The sequence below is a fragment of the Phyllobates terribilis genome, unplaced genomic scaffold (genome assembly GCF_046119375.1).
Source record: "Phyllobates terribilis strain yellow unplaced genomic scaffold, ASM4611937v1 Scaffold_1__5_contigs__length_1240528914, whole genome shotgun sequence".
NCBI lineage: Eukaryota > Metazoa > Chordata > Amphibia > Anura > Dendrobatidae > Phyllobates > Phyllobates terribilis.
In genome coordinates, this window is record NW_027362761.1 from 839,377,864 (window position 1) to 839,399,881 (window position 22,018).

Genomic DNA, 22,018 nt, shown 5'->3' on the forward strand with positions numbered 1-22,018 from the left:
TTACGGAGCCAAGCCTGTGCTGGGCTTCAAAGGAGACTGTAATTTTTGCTATATACAGCAAGGGGAACTAACAAGAAAAGTGAAAAGTAAAACTTATTTTTTAAAGAATATGAAAAAAATAAAACAAACATAAAAGTTTTAATCACCACCCTTTTCCCCCATTAAAAATAAAGGTAATAAAAAAATATATACTGTACATTTATGTGGTATCGCCATGTTCAGAAAAGTCTCATCTGTAAAAAATATAAAAATAATTAACCAGATTGGTAAACACAGTTAATGGAAAAAAAAATTCAAGAATGCCAAAACTGTATTTTTTTGGTCATTGCAATGCCACAAAAAATGATGTAACAAGAGATCAAAACATATCTATCCCAAAATGGTATCAATGAAAATGTGATCTTCCCCTGCAAAAAAATAAGCCATAACACAGCTCCATCAGCCAAAAAATTGAAAAATTACCATCTCAGAAAATGACAACACAACCCCAAATTTTTTTTTTTGCAAACTTCTGATTTTTTTCACGACTAAAATAATAAAAAAACTGAACAAGTTTGGTATTACCATAATTGTACTGATGAGAAAAATCATATTGCGAGGTCATTTTTACCATACAATACATACTGTGAAAACAATTCCCATAAAACAATGTCAGAATTTCCTTTATTTTCACAATTATGGTAAAATGAATGATGTAATTTAAAAGTATAACTCCTCTCGCAAAAACAAGCCCCCATATGTCTATGTGGACAGAAAAATAAAAAAAATATAGCTCTTGGAAGAAGGTGAGGAAAAGATAAAACCCCAAAAACAGAAATTGGCCTCATCATGAAGGGTTAAAGGGAATCTGAGAGCAGCATATTGTAGGAAAAGAGACCCCGATTCTAATGATGTATCACTTAATTTGCCTGTTGCAGCAATTTTGATACAATGAGAGTTTTTAGATGTAGTATGTAGCAGAGCTCAGAAAGCTAACCTCGCCCACACCCCTGATTAGCAGTTTTCTGTACATTGTATATTGACAGTAAGTTGCTAATCAGTGATGGGTTGACCGGGATGCACTCAGCTGTAGTCCTCAAGTGTTAATCTCCTGCTGATAAAATTCTCATTCTATTGAAGCAACAGCACACAGCTTAATAAGTGACAGATCACTGATATCAGTGCCTCAGTCCCTACCTCAGTCTGCCCTCAGATGACATATTAAAAACTTGCTGACAGATTCCCTTTAAGAACTATAGTACAAATTTACCGGAGCTTCTTTTGTGCAACAGTGGTGCCATTTTCAACTACACCCCTTTTTCTACAGCTCCTCCTTCTGATTCCATTGCATTAATTTATTGTATTTTGTAGCAATATAGAGTTAATAAAAGATTGATTAAAACAGTTTATAGCATACAGTATGTACTAACCTTGCAAAATAAAATCAAGGACGATTTAAGTACAGTACAATGCTAGCACTACATTGTTTAGATTTCTTCATTCTTGTACTACCTGCACAATGTATTGTACAGTGCATGTATATCCTTCATGTTTTTGCGTCTCTCTGAATGAATATTCAGAAGCCACAAAGTGACAATAAAACGCTAATAACTGCTTTTCTCTGGGGTAATATCATAGTCTAATTATTCTTTCAATAATATGTTAGCTATAATGTATAGACTTCTATGAGACTGTAAGTGGGACAGAGTTAATTCAGAAAATGCCCATTAAAGATTTTGCTATGATTAATTCATCCTTTCCTCTATCAACAGTTACCACTCTGTTCTGGGTAATTGTTTTACCTTGTAAGTCCGTGGATTTAATTTGTTCCCTATAATATGCTTTTCATTTTGTTTTAGAACATAATGAGGACATCGTTTGTAATATATGTAAACAGATAGTCTTTGTTCCATTTTATGTGCTTGTGTTGCGTTTCCGGAGAACTCAGCGCACGTCATAAATTGCTGTATTTTTTATAATATGTTAATATTTCAATCCCTATTGCCACTGACCTATTTTTATTTATGCTCTTTACACTTGAAAAGGCAAAGGAAAAAGATGATTTAGTCTGATGGGGTTTAATCCCAAGAGGTGCTTTTAAGTCTTTATGCCAATAGTACTCTCTTGGAGACGATAAACAAGATTAGCCGCGCATGTTATATGTATTCTCTTTATTTAATTATAGCCTTAAATCGTTATAGATGACTAGCTGTTTTATGTTTGCATATATTGTATCAACTCTGAACATTGTGTTACTTTTTTTCTTAACTATGACAGGAGATAAATGACTTGGATGTACAGGACCTAGTCAGAAGGTCAATTGGAAGGCTAACAATTATTCGTCAGACCTTTCCAGTACCCCATAATATGAGCCAACGCTGTTACCCTGGCAACCACAGAATATCTACTTCGCTCTGTGACCCCAAAGACCCATATTCCCAGAGCATGGAGGTATGCTGCATAATCTTCTGTTCATGCCTATGTTATATAAAAATGTGTGTAATGTAAAATATATTCATTCTGGATACAGAATTATTTGCCTGACGAGATGGAAAGACTCAGGCGGTAAGAGAGAGCGCCCGATGCATCCTCGCTGAAACATCTCAATCTCATAATGGGCAATACTATGTTTGGGAAACAAGGCAATCTTATTTCATAATTCATTTGTCAGTAGCAGAAAAGAACTGTTGCTTTCTCATCAGTAAAACAAATACAAACAAATGCAGTAATTAAGAAGCCGCTTAACATTTTGTTCTAAAACTTCTATTGTTTAAATGGAAATAACGTTGTTTTTTTTTTCAACAACAGCTGTTTTCGTGGGTTACTGAATGAATTTTAATTACGCTCGCACAAACTGGGATTCATAATCAGCATAAAGTTTCTATCAAACTGTGATCTAATTATGAGGGCGCAAAATTTTCTTTCTGTCTAAACAAGTTATGGCAATGTACACATATGAGCAATGCATAAGCCATGTAGGCAGAATTGTACATTTGGGCGTGGGTGAGCCAGACTACCCATGGACTGCTCAGAATTAAAAATATTTCCCAATGGAAAGCTGTCTACTCAGGCAGTCCACAGTGCTGTCTACATAGCTAGTGGTATGTCACAGCTTGGGATAAACACTGCTAATATAGCCAGTCATGTTTTCTCCTCATTCATTCCATAATATGTTGTTCTATGCATAGTGCTAAAATGACAAATACAAGTTTGGAGAAGTGGATCCAACATGAGGGAAACCTGTAGAGAATTTATTTTCCACATCTCTTTGGTTCAACTGATGTCTTTAGCTCTAAAAACTGCATAAAAACGTTCAATAAAAATTACATGTGTGATTTCGGACTTAAATATGCTGGATAAAGATGAGTGGATTGCTTCGCGCAACCCTGGTCCATGGTCCACATCAGTGCTCTCTGGCAGTGGACTGGAGCTGCACAAATTGCCTTGCCCACCCAGATGCCAGACTTGGTTTATGATTAGCCAGGCTGGCGAGACGCAGGCTGCAGAGATGATGTCACGCCAGGCAAGCACATTAAACATTGTGCCAGGGAAAGTTGCGCACCTATTGTCCTCGGCCGGAGAACACTGACCTGGACCGTGGACCGTGGTTGCAAGAAGCGTTCCTCTCAACTGTAATACTGGGACTTAAAGGGAACTAATAAAGCAGTTTTCAAAACTAGGCAGGAAATCTAATATGGGTAATTTTAAGTGTATAATATACACACTGCTAGGATTCTAATCTTTTTCACAGTTCCAGCGATAAATACATGACCACTCCATATGTGGTTTGCCTATTTTCACAAGTCAAACACTGAAGAGCAGATCTAACAATGTTGGAATTTGCCACATTGCGCAGATTTTCCCTGGAAATTGGATTCACAGCAAAGTTTTTCTCTGCAAATTGAATGTCCCTTGTTAAACTCTGGTGTCTGTAATAAAATTAAGATATAGAATAAAAAAGCTTATACTCCTCTCACTACTCACCTCTCCAGTCCCAACACTCTTCACTGCCCTTCATCAGGTCCTCAGTGCATATTCTTATCACTAAGCAAGTTGAATCCCGGGCCTCTTCACTGAAGACCAGGAGTTCTCGCTCTTATGAGGCCTGGGAATAGAGGTGAGTGAATAAATTGAAGGGGAATTGAATTGTATTTGACTACAAAAATCCATATTTGCCAATATGCTACATTTTTGTAAGTCACTGCCATGCAGATTCATCGAGATGGTGGCTGCTGGTCACCATTTTTCTGAACCATAGTGGGCCTCACTGCTCACCACTTTGGCCCCTGTTACTCACTGTCAGCTGTCCATTTCTCTCCACATCATCTGATCCTCTTCCACTCGCAATAGAATCCTTTGGCCTCTCACACTGTGCCTGAATCCAATTTCCTGGGAAAATCCATGCAAACAGGCAACTTTTAATTTTGTTGGATCCACTCATCTCTACTTGGAATGTTTTTAAACAAGTGTGTATAAGGTCATGATATCATGGCATATGCCGTGACCTTGCGCACACAAACATGGAAATGTCCTGGGCCTCACAAGAAATTCTGACACAGAGCAAGAGGCTAGGGGATTCAGTGCTTGATGGCGGTGAAAAAAACATGTGCTGTGGACTGGACTGTGAGAAATGTAAAGAGTCGAGGGGCTGAAGAGAACCGGTGAAAGGTAATTTTTGTTTATTTTTTAACCGGATGTTTGTAATATTCGAGTAAAATTCAATTCCACTTCAATATCTTTGCTCATATCAACTGCTTTCTCGTAGTCTTCTTTCAATGCTGCATGGAATGGTGGAAGGATGTCGTTTTTATTAGACAATGTTTTAAATATCTTTAAATTACCTTATTTTGCAGATTTTAAGATGCACCCTAAATTTTGATGAAGAAAATAGGGATTTTTTTTTTTTTAAAATGGTGATACGTCTTATAGTCCACTTTTATGGTAGTTTACCTGGGGGGTGGCGGCGGTGGAGTGGGGTTCCAGGAGGCATGGTCGCTGTTTCAGGAAGCTGGTGGCAGAGGCTGCAGAGGCAGTAGTGGGGAGATGCTGCGGGCCCTTGGCTGGTAGAAGGGGGTGTTGTCTCATGAAGACTGTAACGGGTCTGGGAGGCGGAACCTCTGAGCTACTATACAAGGGGGCGGTCCTTGTAAGGGAGCGGGTGGCGACCAGGGTAGACGGGCAGGCAGTCACAGCAGGTGACTGGGACAGTCTCTGAGTGAACGGACAGGAGGTCACGGCAAGTGACCGGGGCAGTCTCTGGATGAACGGGCAGGAGGTCACGGCAAGTGACCGGGGCAGTCTCTGGATGAACGGGCAGGAGGTCACGGCAAGTGACCGGGGCAGTCTCTGGATGAACGGGCAGGAGGTCACGGCAAGTGACCGGGGCAGTCTCTGGATGAACGGGCAGGAGGTCACGGCAAGTGACCGGGGCAGTCTCTGGATGAACGGGCAGGAGGTCACGGCAAGTGACCGGGGCAGTCTCTGGGTAAAGGGGTGGTACGACCTGTGGCGGCTGATGGTAGACGTGAGCTCCCAGGTGAGCAGGCGAGAGTCTCTGGATAAACGGGTGGTCACAGCATGTGACGGCGGAGCCTCCAGGAAGACCAACAGACAGGCGGCAGATGAGCGCTCCCAGGTGAGCGGGCAGAAGTCTCTGGACAGGCGGGTGGTCACAGCACGTGACGGCAGAGCCTCCAGGTAGGCTAGCAGACAGGCAGCAGATGAGCGCTCCCAGGTGAGCGGGCAGGAGTCACTGGACAGGCAGGTGGTCACAGCACGTGACGGCAGAGCCTCCAGGTAGGCTAGCAGGCAGGTAGCAGATGTGCGCTCCCAGGTGAGCGGGCAAGCTGGTCCATAGACAGACTGACAAGGGTTGGAAGGCAGACCATCGGACCTCAGGCAAGCAGGCAGGTAGTTGATGTGTGCTCCCAGGTGAGCGGGCAAGCTGGTCCTTAGACAGACTGACAGGAGTAGTAAGGCAGACCGTCGGACCTCAGGCTAGCAGGCAGGTAGCAGGAATAACAGGCAGGAAACAGACAGCAAACTGGCAGGACTCTGGCAGGAATCAGGCAGGTAACTGGCAACGGGACCTGAGGGCTGAAGCAGAGTAGTGAACAGTGCAGCAACATTGCTCGGGCACCTCCATTTTGGAGGAGGTGCCTTATATATGGTGAAGTCCTCCGGCCATTGGCCGGGGACTCCTTAGGACGGCGCGCGCGGCCCCTTTAAGAGGGAGGGAGCGCGCGCGCGCCCTAAGCACAGTGGCCGGGAAGGAGCGCGCGCTGCCAGCAGAGCGGGAGGAGGACGCCGGGCTCGGAGCAGAGAGGTGAGGGGAACAGTGTCCCTGCCTAGCAGAGGGCAGGGACGCCGACGCTACAGTACCCCCCCCTTTAGGCCCCCCCTTTTTTAGGCCAGACAGAAATTTAGCAAGGATGAGAGGGGCATGGATGTTCTCCCGGGGCTCCCACGTTCTCTCTTCAGGACCAAACCCCTTCCAATCTACTAGAAAAAAGGTCTTCCCTCTTACCCTTTTGGTGTCCAGAATGTTCTCTTCCTAAAATTCGTTTTCAGCGGAAACCGGAGCAGGAGGCGTGCCTGTAGACTTGGAAAAAGAGTTAAGTACCACAGGTTTGAGGAGAGATACATGGAAGGAGTTAGGGATCCGCAAGTTGGCCGGGAGTTTCAATTTATAGGCCACCGGGTTGATCTGACTGATGATCTCCAGAGGACCGATGAACCGAGGCCCTAACTTATAGGAAGGAATCTTGAGCCTGACATACTTGGACGAGAGCCAGACCTTATCCCCTGGACGGAATTGAGGAGGATCCAGACGTTTTTTGTCAGCATGTCTTTTCATACGCTCGGATGACAGAAGGAGTGCGGACCGGGTACTCTCCCATGTGGAGGAAAATTTGTTAACAAGAGATTCCGCAGCCGGATTGTCCACCGAGGTGGAGACGGGAAACGGGATCCGAGGATGCTGACCGAAGACTACAAAAAACGGGGATTTGGAGGAAGATTCGCTCTCGTGATTGTTGTACGAGAATTCGGCTCATGGCAGGAGATCCACCCAGTCAGAATGGTGGGCATTAACGAAGTGCCGGAGGAAACAGGTCAGGATCTGATTGATCCGCTCCACTTGACCATTAGACTGTGTATGGTAAGCGGAGGAGAAGTCCAGGGTGACGTCTAGCAATTTACAAGTGGCTCTCCAGAAACGAGAAGTGAACTGTACCCCACGATCCGACACGATGTGACGGGGCAGGCCATGAAGACGGAAGATGTGGCGGATAAAGTCTTTAGCCAGCTCGGGTGCAGACGGGAGGCCTGGCAGGGGAATGAAGTGAGCCATCTTGGAAAAGCGGTCAGCGACCACCCAAATGACCGTACAACCGGCAGAGATGGGAAGATCAGTTATGAAGTCCATCGCTATATGCTGCCAGGGGGCAGCAGGTACTGGCAGAGGAAGAAGGCGACCGGCTGGCAGGTGTCTCGGAACTTTGTTGCTGGCACAGGACACACAGGCAGAAACAAAGTCTATTACATCCTTGCGCAGGTTAGGCCACCAGTAGTGCCGGGAAATAAGCTGGAGGGTCTTTTTCTGACCGACGTGGCCAGCTAGTTTAGACGAATGACCCCAGTGTAGGATCTTCTCCCGATCAGGTACCGATACGAACGTCTGACCGGGAGGGAGACGATTTAGACTCACGGGAGCCACCTGCATTACTCTGGCAGGATCGATGATATGTTTAGGTTCTTCCTCGAGATCAGATAACAGAAAGGATTGGGACAAGGCGTCTGCTTTGATGTTCTTGTCAGCCGGGTGAAAATGTAGAACAAAATCAAAGCGAGCAAAAAACAAGGACCACCGGGCTTGGCGTGGATTAAGTCTCTGGGCATGCTGGAGATAAGCCAAGTTCTTGTGGTCAGTGTAAATTATTACCGGATGAAGATCCCCCTCGAGTAGGTAACGCCACTCCTCCAATGCCAGCTTGATGGCCAATAACTCTCGGTCTCCTATGGAATAATTGCGCTCTGAGGAGGAGAAGAGTTTAGAGAAGAAGCCGCAAGTTACCATCCTCCCGGAAGAAGATTTTTGAGTAAGTACAGCTCCGGCTCCAGAGGAGGAGGCGTCAACCTCCAGAAAGAACTGCTTGTTGCCGTCCGGACGATGCAGCACCGGGGCGGAAGAGAAGGCCTGTTTTAAGGAAAGAAAGGCCTCCTCTGCTTCGGGCGGCCACTCTTTGGGATTAGTACCCTTACGGGTGAGCGCGGAAATTGGGGCAGTCCGGGAAGAGAAGTGCGGTATGAAGAGGCGGTAGTAGTTGGCGAAGCCCAGGAACTGCTGAATGGCCTTCAACCCCTCCGGTCGGGGCCATTTCTCGATGGCAGACAGTTTCTCTGGATCCATTCGTAGGCCGGTCTGAGAAATAATGTAGCCCAAAAACGGAAGCGACGTCTGCTCAAAGAGGCACTACTCATATTTAGCGAAGAGGTGGTTCTGCCTGAGCCTGAGCAGGACCTGACGAACGTCCCTCCGGTGAGTCTGGAGATCCGGAGAGAAGACCAAGATGTCGTCCAGGTACACCACAACGCAGGAGTAGAGAAGGTCCCGGAAGATGTCATTGACCAACTCTTGAAAGACGGCAGGAGCGTTACAGAGACCAAAGGGCATTACCAGATATTCATAGTGGCCGTCCCGGGTGTTGAATGCAGTCTTCCATTCATCCCCTTGATGGATACGGACCAGGTTGTACGCCCCACGGAGGTCCAGTTTGGTGAAGATTCTAGCCCCCCTCAGGCGATCAAATAATTCTGGAATGAGCGGAAGGGGACGGAGGCGTAGCAGAGATGATGCGGATGAGGTCTTCCGTCCGGGTTCGTCGAAGATTTTCCGGAAAGCCATGAGAAAGGCAGGCAAGTCGGACACCAGGGGGTCTCCTCTCTCCCATAGAGGATTTAGCTAGGCCAGGGCCTCCCCGGTGAGATGGGACATGATGAAGGCAATTTTGGCCCGGTCGGAGTTAAACTGGTGGGACAGGAGTTCAAAGTGCAAGGTGCACTGATTTATGAAGCCCCGAGCCTGGGCGGAGTCGCCTCCGAAGCGAGGAGGTGCAGAAAGCCGGGGTCCGGGGTAGGATACCATGGTATTGGTGGGCAGCGGAGCTGCCGGGTTGCGAGTCAGGGCACTGGCGGTGGTTGCTGGTGGAGCAGTTAGAGTGTCCAGGCGAGAATTGACATTCTGCAGGTGACCCAGGATGGACTCCTGTTGGGACCTCTGACGGGACAGTTCATGACAGAGGTCCGAGAGCAAGGGAGCTTGGGTGCCACCGGGTTCCATGGCCCGAGCAAACTGTAATGGGTCTGGGAGGCGGAACCTCTGAGCTACTATACAAGGGGGCGGTCCTTGTAAGGGAGCGGGTGGCGACCAGGGTAGACGGGCAGGCAGTCACAGCAGGTGACTGGGACAGTCTCTGAGTGAACGGACAGGAGGTCACGGCAAGTGACTGGGGCAGTCTCTGGATGAACGGGCAGGAGGTCACGGCAAGTGACCGGGGCAGTCTCTGGATGAACGGGCAGGAGGTCACGGCAAGTGACCGGGGCAGTCTCTGGATGAACGGGCAGGAGGTCACGGCAAGTGACCGGGGCAGTCTCTGGATGAACGGGCAGGAGGTCACGGCAAGTGACCGGGGCAGTCTCTGGATGAACGGGCAGGAGGTCACGGCAAGTGACCGGGGCAGTCTCTGGGTAAAGGGTTGGTACGACCTGTGGCGGCTGATGGTAGACGTGAGCTCCCAGGTGAGCAGGTGAGAGTCTCTGGATAAACGGGTGGTCACAGCATGTGACGGCGGAGCCTCCAGGAAGACCAACAGACAGGCGGCAGATGAGCGCTCCCAGGTGAGCGGGCAGAAGTCTCTGGACAGGCGGGTGGTCACAGCACGTGACGGCAGAGCCTCCAGGTAGGCTAGCAGACAGGCAGCAGATGAGCGCTCCCAGGTGAGCGGGCAGGAGTCACTGGACAGGCAGGTGGTCACAGAACGTGACGGCAGAGCCTCCAGGTAGGCTAGCAGGCAGGTAGCAGATGTGCGCTCCCAGGTGAGCGGGCAAGCTGGTCCATAGACAGACTGACAAGGGTTGGAAGGCAGACCGTCGGACCTCAGGCAAGCAGGCAGGTAGTTGATGTGCGCTCCCAGGTGAGCGGGCAAGCTGGTCCTTAGACAGACTGACAGGAGTAGTAAGGCAGACCGTCGGACCTCAGGCTAGCAGGCAGGTAGCAGGAATAACAGGCAGGAAACAGACAGCAAACTGGCAGGACTCTGGCAGGAATCAGGCAGGTAACTGGCAACGGGACCTGAGGGCTGAAGCAGAGTAGTGAACAGTGCAACAACATTGCTCGGGCACCTCCATTTTGGAGGAGGTGCCTTATATATGGTGAAGTCCTCCGGCCATTGGCCGGGGACTCCTTAGGACGGCGTGCGCGGCCCCTTTAAGAGGGAGGGAGCGCGCGCGCGCCCTAAGCACAGTGGCCGGGAAGGAGCGCACGCTGCCAGCAGAGCGGGAGGAGGACGCCGGGCTCGGAGCAGAGAGGTGAGGGGAACAGCGTCCCTGCCTAGCAGAGGGCAGGGACGCCGACGCTACAAAGACCTTTTTATGGCATTGCCCACATGGTCTCTAGACTAATCTATGACTATCATTGTGTCCAACACAACAGTAAGACTCATATAATTTCCTATAGGTTTGTTAAAAGAGTCTTAGAAGGATACAGCTGATAATTTTATTTTGTGTTTTCTAATTTCAAGAAGAAAAACTCATATTTTTCAGATTATAAGACGTACTTTCTCCCTCCAAATTTAGGGGGAAAATGGGGGTTCATCTTATAATCCGAATGTAGCTTACCGGCTGTGGTGGAGCGGGGTCCCAATGTCGCTGCTGGTGGTGGGACAATGCTGGGGGTCCCAGGCTGGTAGGGGTGTTCGGCGGTGAAGGGGCTCTGCTGACATTTTGTGAAAGCCTGGAGCCCCTGCACTTTCCAGGGTCTTTAGTGCGGTGGACTTTGGAAAAAATGCCCTCCAGAGTTTGCACATTAGCAGATTGAGATCTCGGTAGCTGAGTCTCGGGAGATGAAATCTTGGTGCCGAGATCTCAATTTGTGCATGTGCCGCCTCTAGCGGCCATTTTCCCAAAGTCCATTGCATTGAAAATAATGGAAAGTGCGGGGACTCCGGCCTTTCACAAAATGTTGGTGGAGTCCACGCACTACCAATCACCCCATCCTACCAGCCTGGGACCCACAGCATTGCCTCATTCCTACCGCCACCACCGCCAGCTTCCTGCAGCAGCAACGTACATCCTGCTTCCACCAGCTTTGGAATTTGCTGATCGGCTAGAGTGTCGAGTGCTGCACCCCTACTGATCAGATATTGATGGTCTATTCCAAGGATAGGTCATAAAAATTGTCCAGGACAGCCCTTTTAAATTAAGACATTACAAGTTACCTGAACCAAAATACGTCATTACTGAAAAATGAAGCTTTAACTTATAATTTTTTTTTTTAAGCCAACAGGTATACATATTTCTGTAAAAAACAGGTTAGAGTGTAATATGTTAGGGCAGGAGAAGTGTATGCTTTAATTGCATTACTTGAAAAGTTATTAATCCATACCTTGAATTAATTGACTAGTTGATGTATGAGTACAGCTGATCTCAGTGGGGGACAGTGCCTATGCTTATGACCAACAGGACATTTTTGTGATGTTAGGGTTCGTTCAAACAAGCATATAGCATTCGATGATTCTCTTATGCGAGAGAATCGGATGTTAAATGCAGATTACTCTACTCAAACTCTGCTGTGAGCGTGAGCCCAGTGTCATTTTACTGTGTTCCAATTCTCTTGCATGCGAGAATCAGATCACAGGCACGGAGAAGATGGAGAACTTAATTTCTCCATCTTCTCCATTGTGTGAGTCGTTGTATACTGGACTGCACTCTGATGACATCCGAGTGCAGGCCGATGTTTTGCAAACACCCATAGACTTGTATAAGTGCTCGCCGTCTGATATACGCTGCCATTTGCATCATGCAGTGATTTTTCTCATGCCGACTCGACATGAGAGAGAAACGCTAGTCGGGACTGCTCCATAGTATAACATTGGAACAAGTGCTATCCAATGAAATATGAGATAGCACTTGTCCGAGTTATATGCTGGCTATTCGCCAGTGTGGGCAAACCCTTATTTGGATGTTACTTGTTCAATAAAAAATGGGAGTTTATGCTACCTCATCAATGGGAATTCAGATGTTGGAGTTATGCATTTTACTATAGTTTTAATATAATCAAACTACTATTTATTTTAAGTCTGTATGTAGCTTTTATACTAAACAGAGAATCACCGAACAACAAATAAATTATGAGAATCCCTGCCTATCTTTTCCATCTATGCCTTTAGGATTACTCCCTTGCTGCTATTCAGCTAACCTTCAATGCTGTGTCCTCCAACAATTAAATGGGAGTCTCATGAAGACTATGCTCTATAAGGACATATGAATGTCATTTAGTGATCTCTTTCACTTCTTTTAGCCAAGCTTAGAAATGACACAAAGCAGCTCTACAACACTCCACTCTTCTATGTACTGCATTGTTGGCAAGCCATTTGAATGCCCAACATGGTTTACAACATTTTTCCTGAACTGTTTTTATTAGAGATGAGCGTTGTTCGACTTGAACTGTTCGCCAATCTCAAATTCGAGCTGTTTTGGGCGGTGTTCGAGCTGTTAGGCGAACACGAACGATTTGAAAAAAATTCGGCTGTTCGAGGTTATGTTCGATAACTGTTCGTGCACCAAAATCATAACTGGATTTTTTCTCAGTAATGCTGAAAATTAATCTTAATACGCAGTTTGAGTGTACAGCGGGGCGGGGGGAGGGGCAGGGGATGGATCTCTGCAGGAATAATGAAGATCTCCATTTTTTTTTCTTTTTCCCGCATTTACAGTGGGGAGGTGCAATCTGTCAGCCTATCAGCAGCGCACACACGAAGCGCACTGCTTTTTTTCACACAAGCAAGGGCATGTGTCATTGGCAGTGTATGTCACATGTCCTTGCCCTATAAGCCCCAGCCATTTTCCCCGTCACCACCATTTTCTCACTGCTGCAGCTGCGTGTTAGACGGCACCGCTGTTGCTGTGTGCGCTATACCTTGTTAATTTCAAGCCCATTTTCCCTCAAATCTACAGAGAGCTTGGGAGTAGGGAATAGTTATGATTGCAGTCCATTTAAGGACTAGGTTACAGCATTTCCTACGACTTTTATCAGGCAGGTCTGTGCTCTTAAATAGATAGGTTGGGAGTAAAGACTAATTGTAATTGCAGTCCTTTTCAGGACTAAGTTACATCAGTTCCTATCAGTTTTTGCCAGGCAGGTCTGTGCCAGTGCTGTGCAAGTTTTTTTCACAGCATTTGGCTAAATCTAGCAAAGCTAATCCTTTTTGGCCTATTGCAGAGTGTGTTAGTCAGTGGAGTAGCCTATCTGTGTTGCAAGCTACACCACCTGTGTATAGAATACCAATTTTTTACTGCTCCTAGTGTAGTAAAACCTTTTGGGCATAGCATCATTCTATTATTCCATCTATACTGACCTCCATAAGGTTGCAAATTGAATATAATTTTTTTCGGCATCTAGCTCTGAAAAAATATTTGGGCTTCTAGCAGTGTGTGGGACTTGGTCTATTAGTCCATCTATACTGACCTCCATCAGGTTGCAAATTAAAAATAATTTTTATCTGCATCTAGTTCTGAAAAAATATTTGGGCTTCTAGCAGTGTGTGGGACTTGTTCTATTAGTCCATCTATACTGACCTCCATCAGGTTGCAAATTGAATATAATTTTTTTCTGCATCTAGCTCTGAAAAAATATTTGGGCTTCTAGCAGTGTGTGGGACTTTTTCTATTAGTCCATCTATACTGACCTCCATCAGGTTGCAAATTAAAAATAATTTTTATCTGCATCTAGCTCTGAAAAAATATTTGGGCTTCTAAAAGTGCTTGGGACTTGGTCTATTAGTCCATCTATACTGACCTCCATCAGGTTGCAAATTGAATATAATTTTTTTCTGCATCTTGCTCTGAAAAAATATTTGGGCTTCTAGCAGTGTGTGGGACTTGGTCTATTAGTCCATCTATACTGACCTCCATCAGGTTGCAAATTGAATATAATTTTTTTCTGCATCTAGCTCTGAAAAAATATTTGGGCTTCTAGCAGTGTGTGGGACTTGGTCTATTAGTCCATCTATACTGACCTCCATCAGGTTGCAAATTGAATATAATTTTTTCTGCATCTAGCTCTGAAAAAATATTTGGGCTTCTAGCAGTGTGTGGGACTTGTTCTGTTAGTCCATCTATACTGACCTCCATCAGGTTGCAAATTAAAAATAATTTTTATCTGCATCTAGCTCTGAAAAAATATTTGGGCTTCTAGCAGTGTGTGGGACTTGGTCTATTAGTCCATCTATACTGACCTCCATCAGGTTGCAAATTAAAAATAATTTTTATCTGCATCTAGCTCTGAAAAAATATTTGGGATTCTTGCACTGTGATGGACTTGGTCTATTAGTCCATCTATACTGACCTCCATCAGGTTGCAAATTGAATATAATTTTTTTCTGCATCAAGCTCTGAAAAAATATTTGGGCTTCTAGCAGTGTGTGGGACTTGTTCTATTAGTCCATCTATACTGACCTCCATCAGGTTGCAAATCAAAAATAATTTTTATCTGCATCTAGCTCTGAAAAAATATTTGGACTTCTAGCAGTGTGTGGGACTTGGTCTATTAGTCCATCTATACTGACCTCCATCAGGTTGCAAATTAAAAATAATTTTTATCTGCATCTACCTCTGAAAAGATATTTGGGCTTCTAGCAGTGTGTGGGACTTGTTCTATTAGTCCATCTATACTGACCTCCATCAGATGGGTAATTGAATATAATTTTTTTCTGCATCTAGCTCTGAAAAAATATTTGGGCTTCTAGCAGTGTGTGGGACTTGGTCTATTAGTCCATCTATACTGACTTCCATCAGGTTGCAAATTGAATATAATTTTTTTCTGCATCTAGCACTGAAAAAATATTTGGGCTTCTAGCAGTGTGTGGGACTTGGTCTATTAGTCCATCTATACTGACCTCCATCAGGTTGCAAATTGAATATAATTTTTTTCTGCATCTAACCCAGACAATAGTTTTGGCCTAATACCACAGATTGGCCACTCAGCTCTGCTCGGTTCCCATCCATTGTTTTTTTGTGCAAACAACTCCAGAGTTGTGAATTAGTTAACCACCAAAATGAGTGGAAAAAGGCCTGCTGCTGGTGGAAAGGGGAATAGGCGTGTTGGGAAGGGGAAAAAAGGTTGTGTCCGTGGGGTAGGTGTTAAAGCAACAGTAACATCTGCAGAAGAAAGACCATCTTCCAGCCAAACTAAAATGTCTACGTCTTTTAGCGGACAATGTGATAAGATCCCTTTCTTACGGCCACGCCAATCGCTACAAATTCCAGATGAGGCACAAAAACAGCAGGTGCTTCAACGGATATCAAGTGCTCCTTTAAGTGGGCTCTCCTCCACATCAACTTCAACATCACTAATACTCCAGTCCTCAGAGGTGTCAGCCCAATCGCACTTGCTTCCTCACAGCTCCCAAATCTCCAGCTGCCCGTCTGAGTATGAGGTAGAACAGATGGTTGAGTCTGCAGAGCTGTTTACTCATACTATATACTGGGAATCAGAGGTCGGCTCCAGCGCTTCTGTGAATTCAGATGAGGAAATGATCTGCACTGATGCCCAGAATCTTTATGAGTCGGATCCAGGACCAGACGCAGAAGGTTCTGACCATATTGTAGACCCTCATTCCCAAACTGTAACTCCTGTTGGTGGAGACAATGAGGAAGAGGATGATGAGACTCAAATACCTGATTGGAGCAACAACTTTAGCTTTTTGTCAGGGCAGGAACAGGTTGGCTCTGAGGACTACGGGTGTGATAACACACAGGGTGATGATGATGAGGTTGGAGATACCACTTACTGTCAACCCACAGTCAGCCAAGAGATGAGGTCAGCAGAGGAGGTGGAGGAGGATGCTAGTGACGACGAGGTCAGGTTGTGCCTTGCTGGACAGTGACGTAGTACTGGAAGCACGTCAACAACTGCATCCTCAAACACAACTCTGCCTCTGACCACAAGTCGTGGTGGCTCTTCAGGTCGCATGGGTGCTAAGCCTTGCATAGCCTGGGCATTTTTTCAGATCGATAAAGATGACCCAACTCGTGTTATCTGTAGCATTTGTCAACAAAAGCTATGTAGAGGAAAAAAAATACATAGTTTGAGTAGTTCATGCATGAACCGGCACATGGACATGAAGCATAAGTTGCAGTGGGAAGCTCAATGTGCTACAATGCGGCCTAGCCGGCCGGGCCGACCACCGTCTGCCCCATCTTGTGCATCTGCGGCCTCTTCATCCTCTGTGACTGGGGGGACAGCAGTGACACCTGTTTTGGGACGCAGACCTGCCACCTCTTTACCCGCAACAGCCAGCGTGATTGGCAGGTCATTATTTTCTTTGGAGGTGGTAACACCAGCTGGTGTTGAGCGCTGTCCGACATCGATAGCACCACCTTTGGATGAAGGCAACCTAACATGTCCGCCTGCATCTTCCTCACAGATCGGCAGTTTGCCGGGGACACCCTTATCAACCCTGTCTAAGCATAACAGCCAGCCCTCGGTCCCTCAGATGTGGACAAGTAAAAGACCATTTCCTCCTAGCCATGAGAAAGCTAAGAGGTTGAATTTCACCATCTGCAAGCTCTTGGCTACAGAAATGCTGCCTTTCCGCCTGGTGGACACAGAGGATTTTTGAGACCTTATGTCCGTCGCAGTGCCCCAGTACCAGATGCCCAGTCGGGACTACTTCTCAAAGAAAGGTCTGCCTGCCCTCCACCAGCATGTCGCACACAACATCACCTCTTCTTTGAGAAACTCTGTGTGTGACAGGGTGCATTTCACCACAGACACTTGGACGAGTAGGCATGGACAGGGGCGTTACATGTCGCTGACTGGGCACTGGGTAACTATGGTGACAGCAGGACAAGGGGCTGATGTCCAAGTCTTGCCGTCCCCACGAGTTGTGCGTCAATCCTCTTTATCTCAAAGTTCCTCCACTGCTTCTGCCTCCTCAACCTCCTCTCGGTCCTCCACCTGCACCCAAAGCCTGTCTGGTCATGCCACAAGCTTTCTAACTGCGCAGAAGGGATCCTGCACACCTCCTTACTATGCTGGCAGTCGGGCTCAACGTCATCAGGCAGTTTTTACTTTGAAATGTCTGAGAAATGTGAGTCACACAGCTGAGGAGTTGTGGTCAGCTCTGGAGAACCAATTTCAGAAATGGTTGTCTCCACTGGACCTGAAACTTGGGAAGGCCGTGTGCGACAATGCTGCAAACCTGGGTGCGGCCCTTCGCCGGGCAATGTCACACACGTGCCTTGTATGGCTCACGTGTTGAACCTGGTTGTCCAGCAATTTTTAGCCCACTATCCCGGACTAGATGGCCTTCTGCAGAGGGCACGGTCGCTGTGTGCTCACTTCCACCGTTCGCATCCCGCAGCTCAGCGACTTACATCTCTACAGAAGTCGTTGGGCCTGCCACTAAAATGCCGGCTAAAATGCGATGTGCCTACCCGGTGGAATTCAAGTCTGCACATGTTGCAGTGACTGTGGCAGCACCGGCAAGCCCTGGTGCAATACGTTCTGACGTATAGCATGGGCCAACGAGATCCAGAGGTGGGGCAAATCACGCTGGAGGAGTGGTCACAGATCAGGGACCTATGCACCCTTCTGCACAGTTTTGAAATGGCGACGAAGGTCATTTAGTGCTGACGATGCCATTATCAGCATGATTATTCCGGTGATTTACATGCTGGAGCATATGTTAAACAGAATTCTGAGTCAGGTGGTGTCACAAGAGGAGGTGGAGGAAGTAGAGGAGGAGTTGTATGCGGAAGGGCTAACATCTGCAAGGTCCAGACGGTCGGCAGCACCAAGGCGGCAGGCATGTGAGGGTGGGTGAGATGGTTTTACCAGGGCACATGATAGCAGCCAAACTAGTGAGGAAGGTGCAGGAGCCCAGGAAGAAGAGGAGGACGAACTGATGGAAGACTCGTCAGATGAGGGAGACCTTGATCACATTTCTGTTGTGCGAGGTTGGGGGGAGAGGACAGAGGAAGGAAGCATGATTGTTACCTCGCCACCAACACAACAGGGACTTGGTGCTCCTGGATGTGCAAGACACATGAGTGCCTTCTAGCTGCACTACTTGCAACATGACCCTCGAATTGTGAGAATTAGAAATAATCCTGACTACTGGGTTGCCACACTGTTAGATCCCCGGTACAAAAGTAAATTTGCAGAAATTATTCCTGCCATAGAAAGGGATGCACGCATGCAGGAGTATCAGCAGAGACTGTTGCAGAATCTTACATGTGCTTTTCCACAAAACACCAGTGGTGCACGTAGTGAATCTCACAGTTCCAACTTGCCAACCGTGGGACCGTCGAGTGTTCAGCACTCAAACTGTAACAGAAACACAGTATCTGCTGGTAACATCAATTTTGCGGAATCATTTCACCACTTTTTTAGCCCATCCTTTGCAAGGCCACAGGAGACAAGAAGTCTGACACATAGTCAACGCCTAGAGACGATGGTACAGGAGTATCTCCAAGTAAACAAAGAAGCCATGACTGTGTCACTGGACCCTTGCTCTTTTTGGGCTTCCAATCTGGATAAATGGCCGGAGCTCGCCACTTACGCTTTGGAGATCTTGTCATGCCCCGCAGCCAGCGTTCTGTCTGAACGTGTGTTCAGTGCTGCTGGTGGTGTGCTGACAGATAAGCGCACTCGGCTCTCCACTGATAATGTAGACAGACTCATGTTCATAAAGATGAACAAATCATGAATCCGAAATGACTTTTCTAACCCTGTGTCATGCTGGGGAGAGTAATAGCTTGATGATTGGTTAAAATCACCTCACCAACCGTTTTAAGCTTTCAAATTACTAATCATGTTTATCTGTATCTTGGCTGGAAAATAATTTGGGCTTTGTAGCAGTGTGCAGTACTGATTCTATTAGGCCATCTATACTAAGCTCCACCAGATTTAAAATTACTAATCATGTTTATCTGTATCTTGGCTGGAAAATAATTTGGGCTTTGTAGCAGTGTGCAGTACTGATTCTATTAGGCCATCTATACTAAGCTCCACCAGATTTAAAATGAATAATAATTTTTATCTGCATCTAGCCCGGAAAATAATTTTGGGGCTCCGAGAAGCGCAAGACACATAAGTGCCTTCTTGCTGCACTACCTGCAACATGACCCTCAGATTGTCAGAATTCGAAGTAATCCTGACTACTAGGTTGCCATACTCTTAGATCCCCCACACTCTTCGATCAACCTTTTCATTTTAATAAAGACCAAAAAAATGGTCATTTTTGAAATTATAAGCATTAGCAGGTTATTAGAAACTGAAATCAAATAGTTTTCAACTCAAAACTTTATTCTAGGTTATGTTACATTTGCACATAGGACCCCTTGTTCAAAAAGAGCTTCTGAACACTCTGGTCCATTGAATTTGTCAGGTTTTGGATGGTTTCTGCTTCAATTGTTTTGCATGAGGACAGAATACCCTCCCAGAGCTGTTGCTTAGATCTGAACTGCCTGCCGCCATCATAGACACTCCTTTTGATGATGCTCCAGAGGTTCTAAATGGGGTAGAGGTCAGGGGAGCATGGGGGTCACACCATAAGTTTGTCCCCTTTTATGCCTATATCAGCCAGAGATGCAGATGTGTTATGTGCAGCATGAGACGGTGCATTATCATGCATGAAAATGATGTTGCTGTGGAATACACGGTTCTTCTTCTTGAACCATGGCAGGAAGTGCTGTTTGAGAAACTCCACATACATTATGGAGTTCATCTTTACCCCTTCAGGGATCCTAAAGGGGCCGACAATCTCTATCCCCATGATTCCAGCCCAAAACATTACTCCACCTCCTCCTTGTTGGCGCTCTAGCCGTGTTTGCGTGGGGTGTCCATCAACCAGCCATCCTCCACTCCATCCATCTGGACCATCGAGCGTTGCATGGCACTCATCCGTGAACAAAACAGTTTTGAAGTCAGTCTTCATGTATTGTTTGGCCCACTGGAGCGGTTTCTGCTTGTGTGCAGTGGATAGAGGAGGTCGACAGGATGGCGTATGCACAGCTGCAAACCTCTGAAGGACCCTGCATCTTGTTGTTCGGGGGACGTTGGAGGCACCAGCAGCTTCAAAAACTTGTCTGCTGCTATGACAAGGCTTTTTTGCCGCTGCTCTTTTAACCTGACGCAATTGCCTGTAGGAAAGAGCCCTCAATTTGCCCTTATCAGCACGTACACGTGTGTACTGTGAATCAGCTACATACTTCTTGATTGCCAAGACTCTTCATCCTGATCATCGCACAATGTTGATTGTAGTCATGCCTTGACCTAAACACTCCATAATTTGTTGCTTCTCAGCAGCCGACACATCCTTTTTCTTTCCCATTTTGGCAGAAAATGTAGGCTGCTTAAGTAGTCTTGCCTTTCATTGGACACACCTGCCAAACTAATTAGCACAGGTGTCTGCAATTGCTTACAGTGATATAAAGAACCCTGACACACATCACCATCAATGAGTTTAACTGACAAACAAACAAATTCTTCCCTTATCACTCCTAAACACTTTTTGCATAATAATTTGGAACACAGTGTACATGTGCTTTTCCACAAAACACCAGTGGTTCACGTAGTGAATCTTACAGTTCTAACTTGCCAACCGTGGTCTGTATGGAGTTGTTCAATAAAGAGCCCAAAATTAAGATAACATAGATGGGAGAGGTCTCTATGAATATGAATTCCTAAGTATTTGATACCCTGTGAGGGCCAGGCAAAGGGAAAGTTGGACTGGATGGAATATTGTATGGATTTGGGGAGGGAGTCATCGAGGGCCTCTGACTTCTCTGCATTGATTTTAAAATTTGACCATGTAACAAAGTGATCTATTTCAGCCATAACAGCAGGATGGATATATGTGATTTTGTGATATATACTAGGACATCATCAGCAAATAGAGAGCACTTGTACTCGGTGCCTCCCACCTCAATCCACCTAATATTGGGGTTATGGCGAATTGATGAGAGCAGGTGCTCCGTCACTAGGATGTATAAGAGAGGGGACAGAGGACATCCCTGCCTTGTCCCATTGGTGATTATGAAAGGTGATAAAAATGTTCTGACGCGCCCCCTGGGCTTTGGGACATCCGGAGCCGGACCCTTTTTGGTGGATGCTGGTGGTAGTAGTCTCCGTGGCGGCGACCCGGTTCCGTGGCTCAGGGCGGTCAAACCAGTGGCGGAACTATTTATGTGGTTTTGATGTTTAAATGTCCGACTACGCCACCCGTGGATTGCGGTCAGAGTGAACCGCCGCTGCAGGGCAGACCGCTGAGGCTGGTGTTGTGGGTGCAGCAGAGCGTAGCATAACTCCCCACGGGAGGAGTATAGCCTCAGGGCAGTGTATGCGGAGGATGGGGGTGATGGTGCAGGGCAGCAGCAGTAACGACACGGAGTCAGTGATGCAGTCCAGGGCCTTTACTCACAGTTCTTATTATCCGGACCACTTCTGCAGGTAAAGGCTGCCCACGTCGTACTGTGCTCACCTGGTGAGGGGCTCAGACAACTCCCAGATAACTTTGGAGCGCTTCACAGGACCCCCTTTGTGTGTCCTTTGTCTGGCCTTTCTTACCAACCCTTCTGTCCGGCAGCCTCGGGCCTCCTCTTGGTAAACTTGGCGCCAGTTTCCCTGACCATATGTGGTGCCTTCCTAGCGGGTGTAGCGAGGGGCTGCGCCACATAAAATGTCACAGCCTCCGGATTCTAGCTGAGGGTCATTTCCCGCCTCCACTAGTTTCGGGGACCGGTCTCCCCCTTTGGC

General features: G+C 46.6%; 1 protein-coding gene across 2 annotated transcripts in view; it reads left to right on the top strand.

Moving 5' to 3' along the window:
- The window catches only part of GRID2 (glutamate ionotropic receptor delta type subunit 2), a 1,987,749-nt gene that overhangs the window by 1,185,809 nt on the left and 779,922 nt on the right, over positions 1–22,018 (top strand). For both annotated transcript variants that reach the window (XM_073638161.1, XM_073638172.1), the window contains exon 6: positions 2,257–2,430. In XM_073638161.1, coding sequence (XP_073494262.1) covers positions 2,257–2,430 — 174 coding nt within the window. The remainder of the gene's footprint in view (positions 1–2,256; positions 2,431–22,018) is intronic.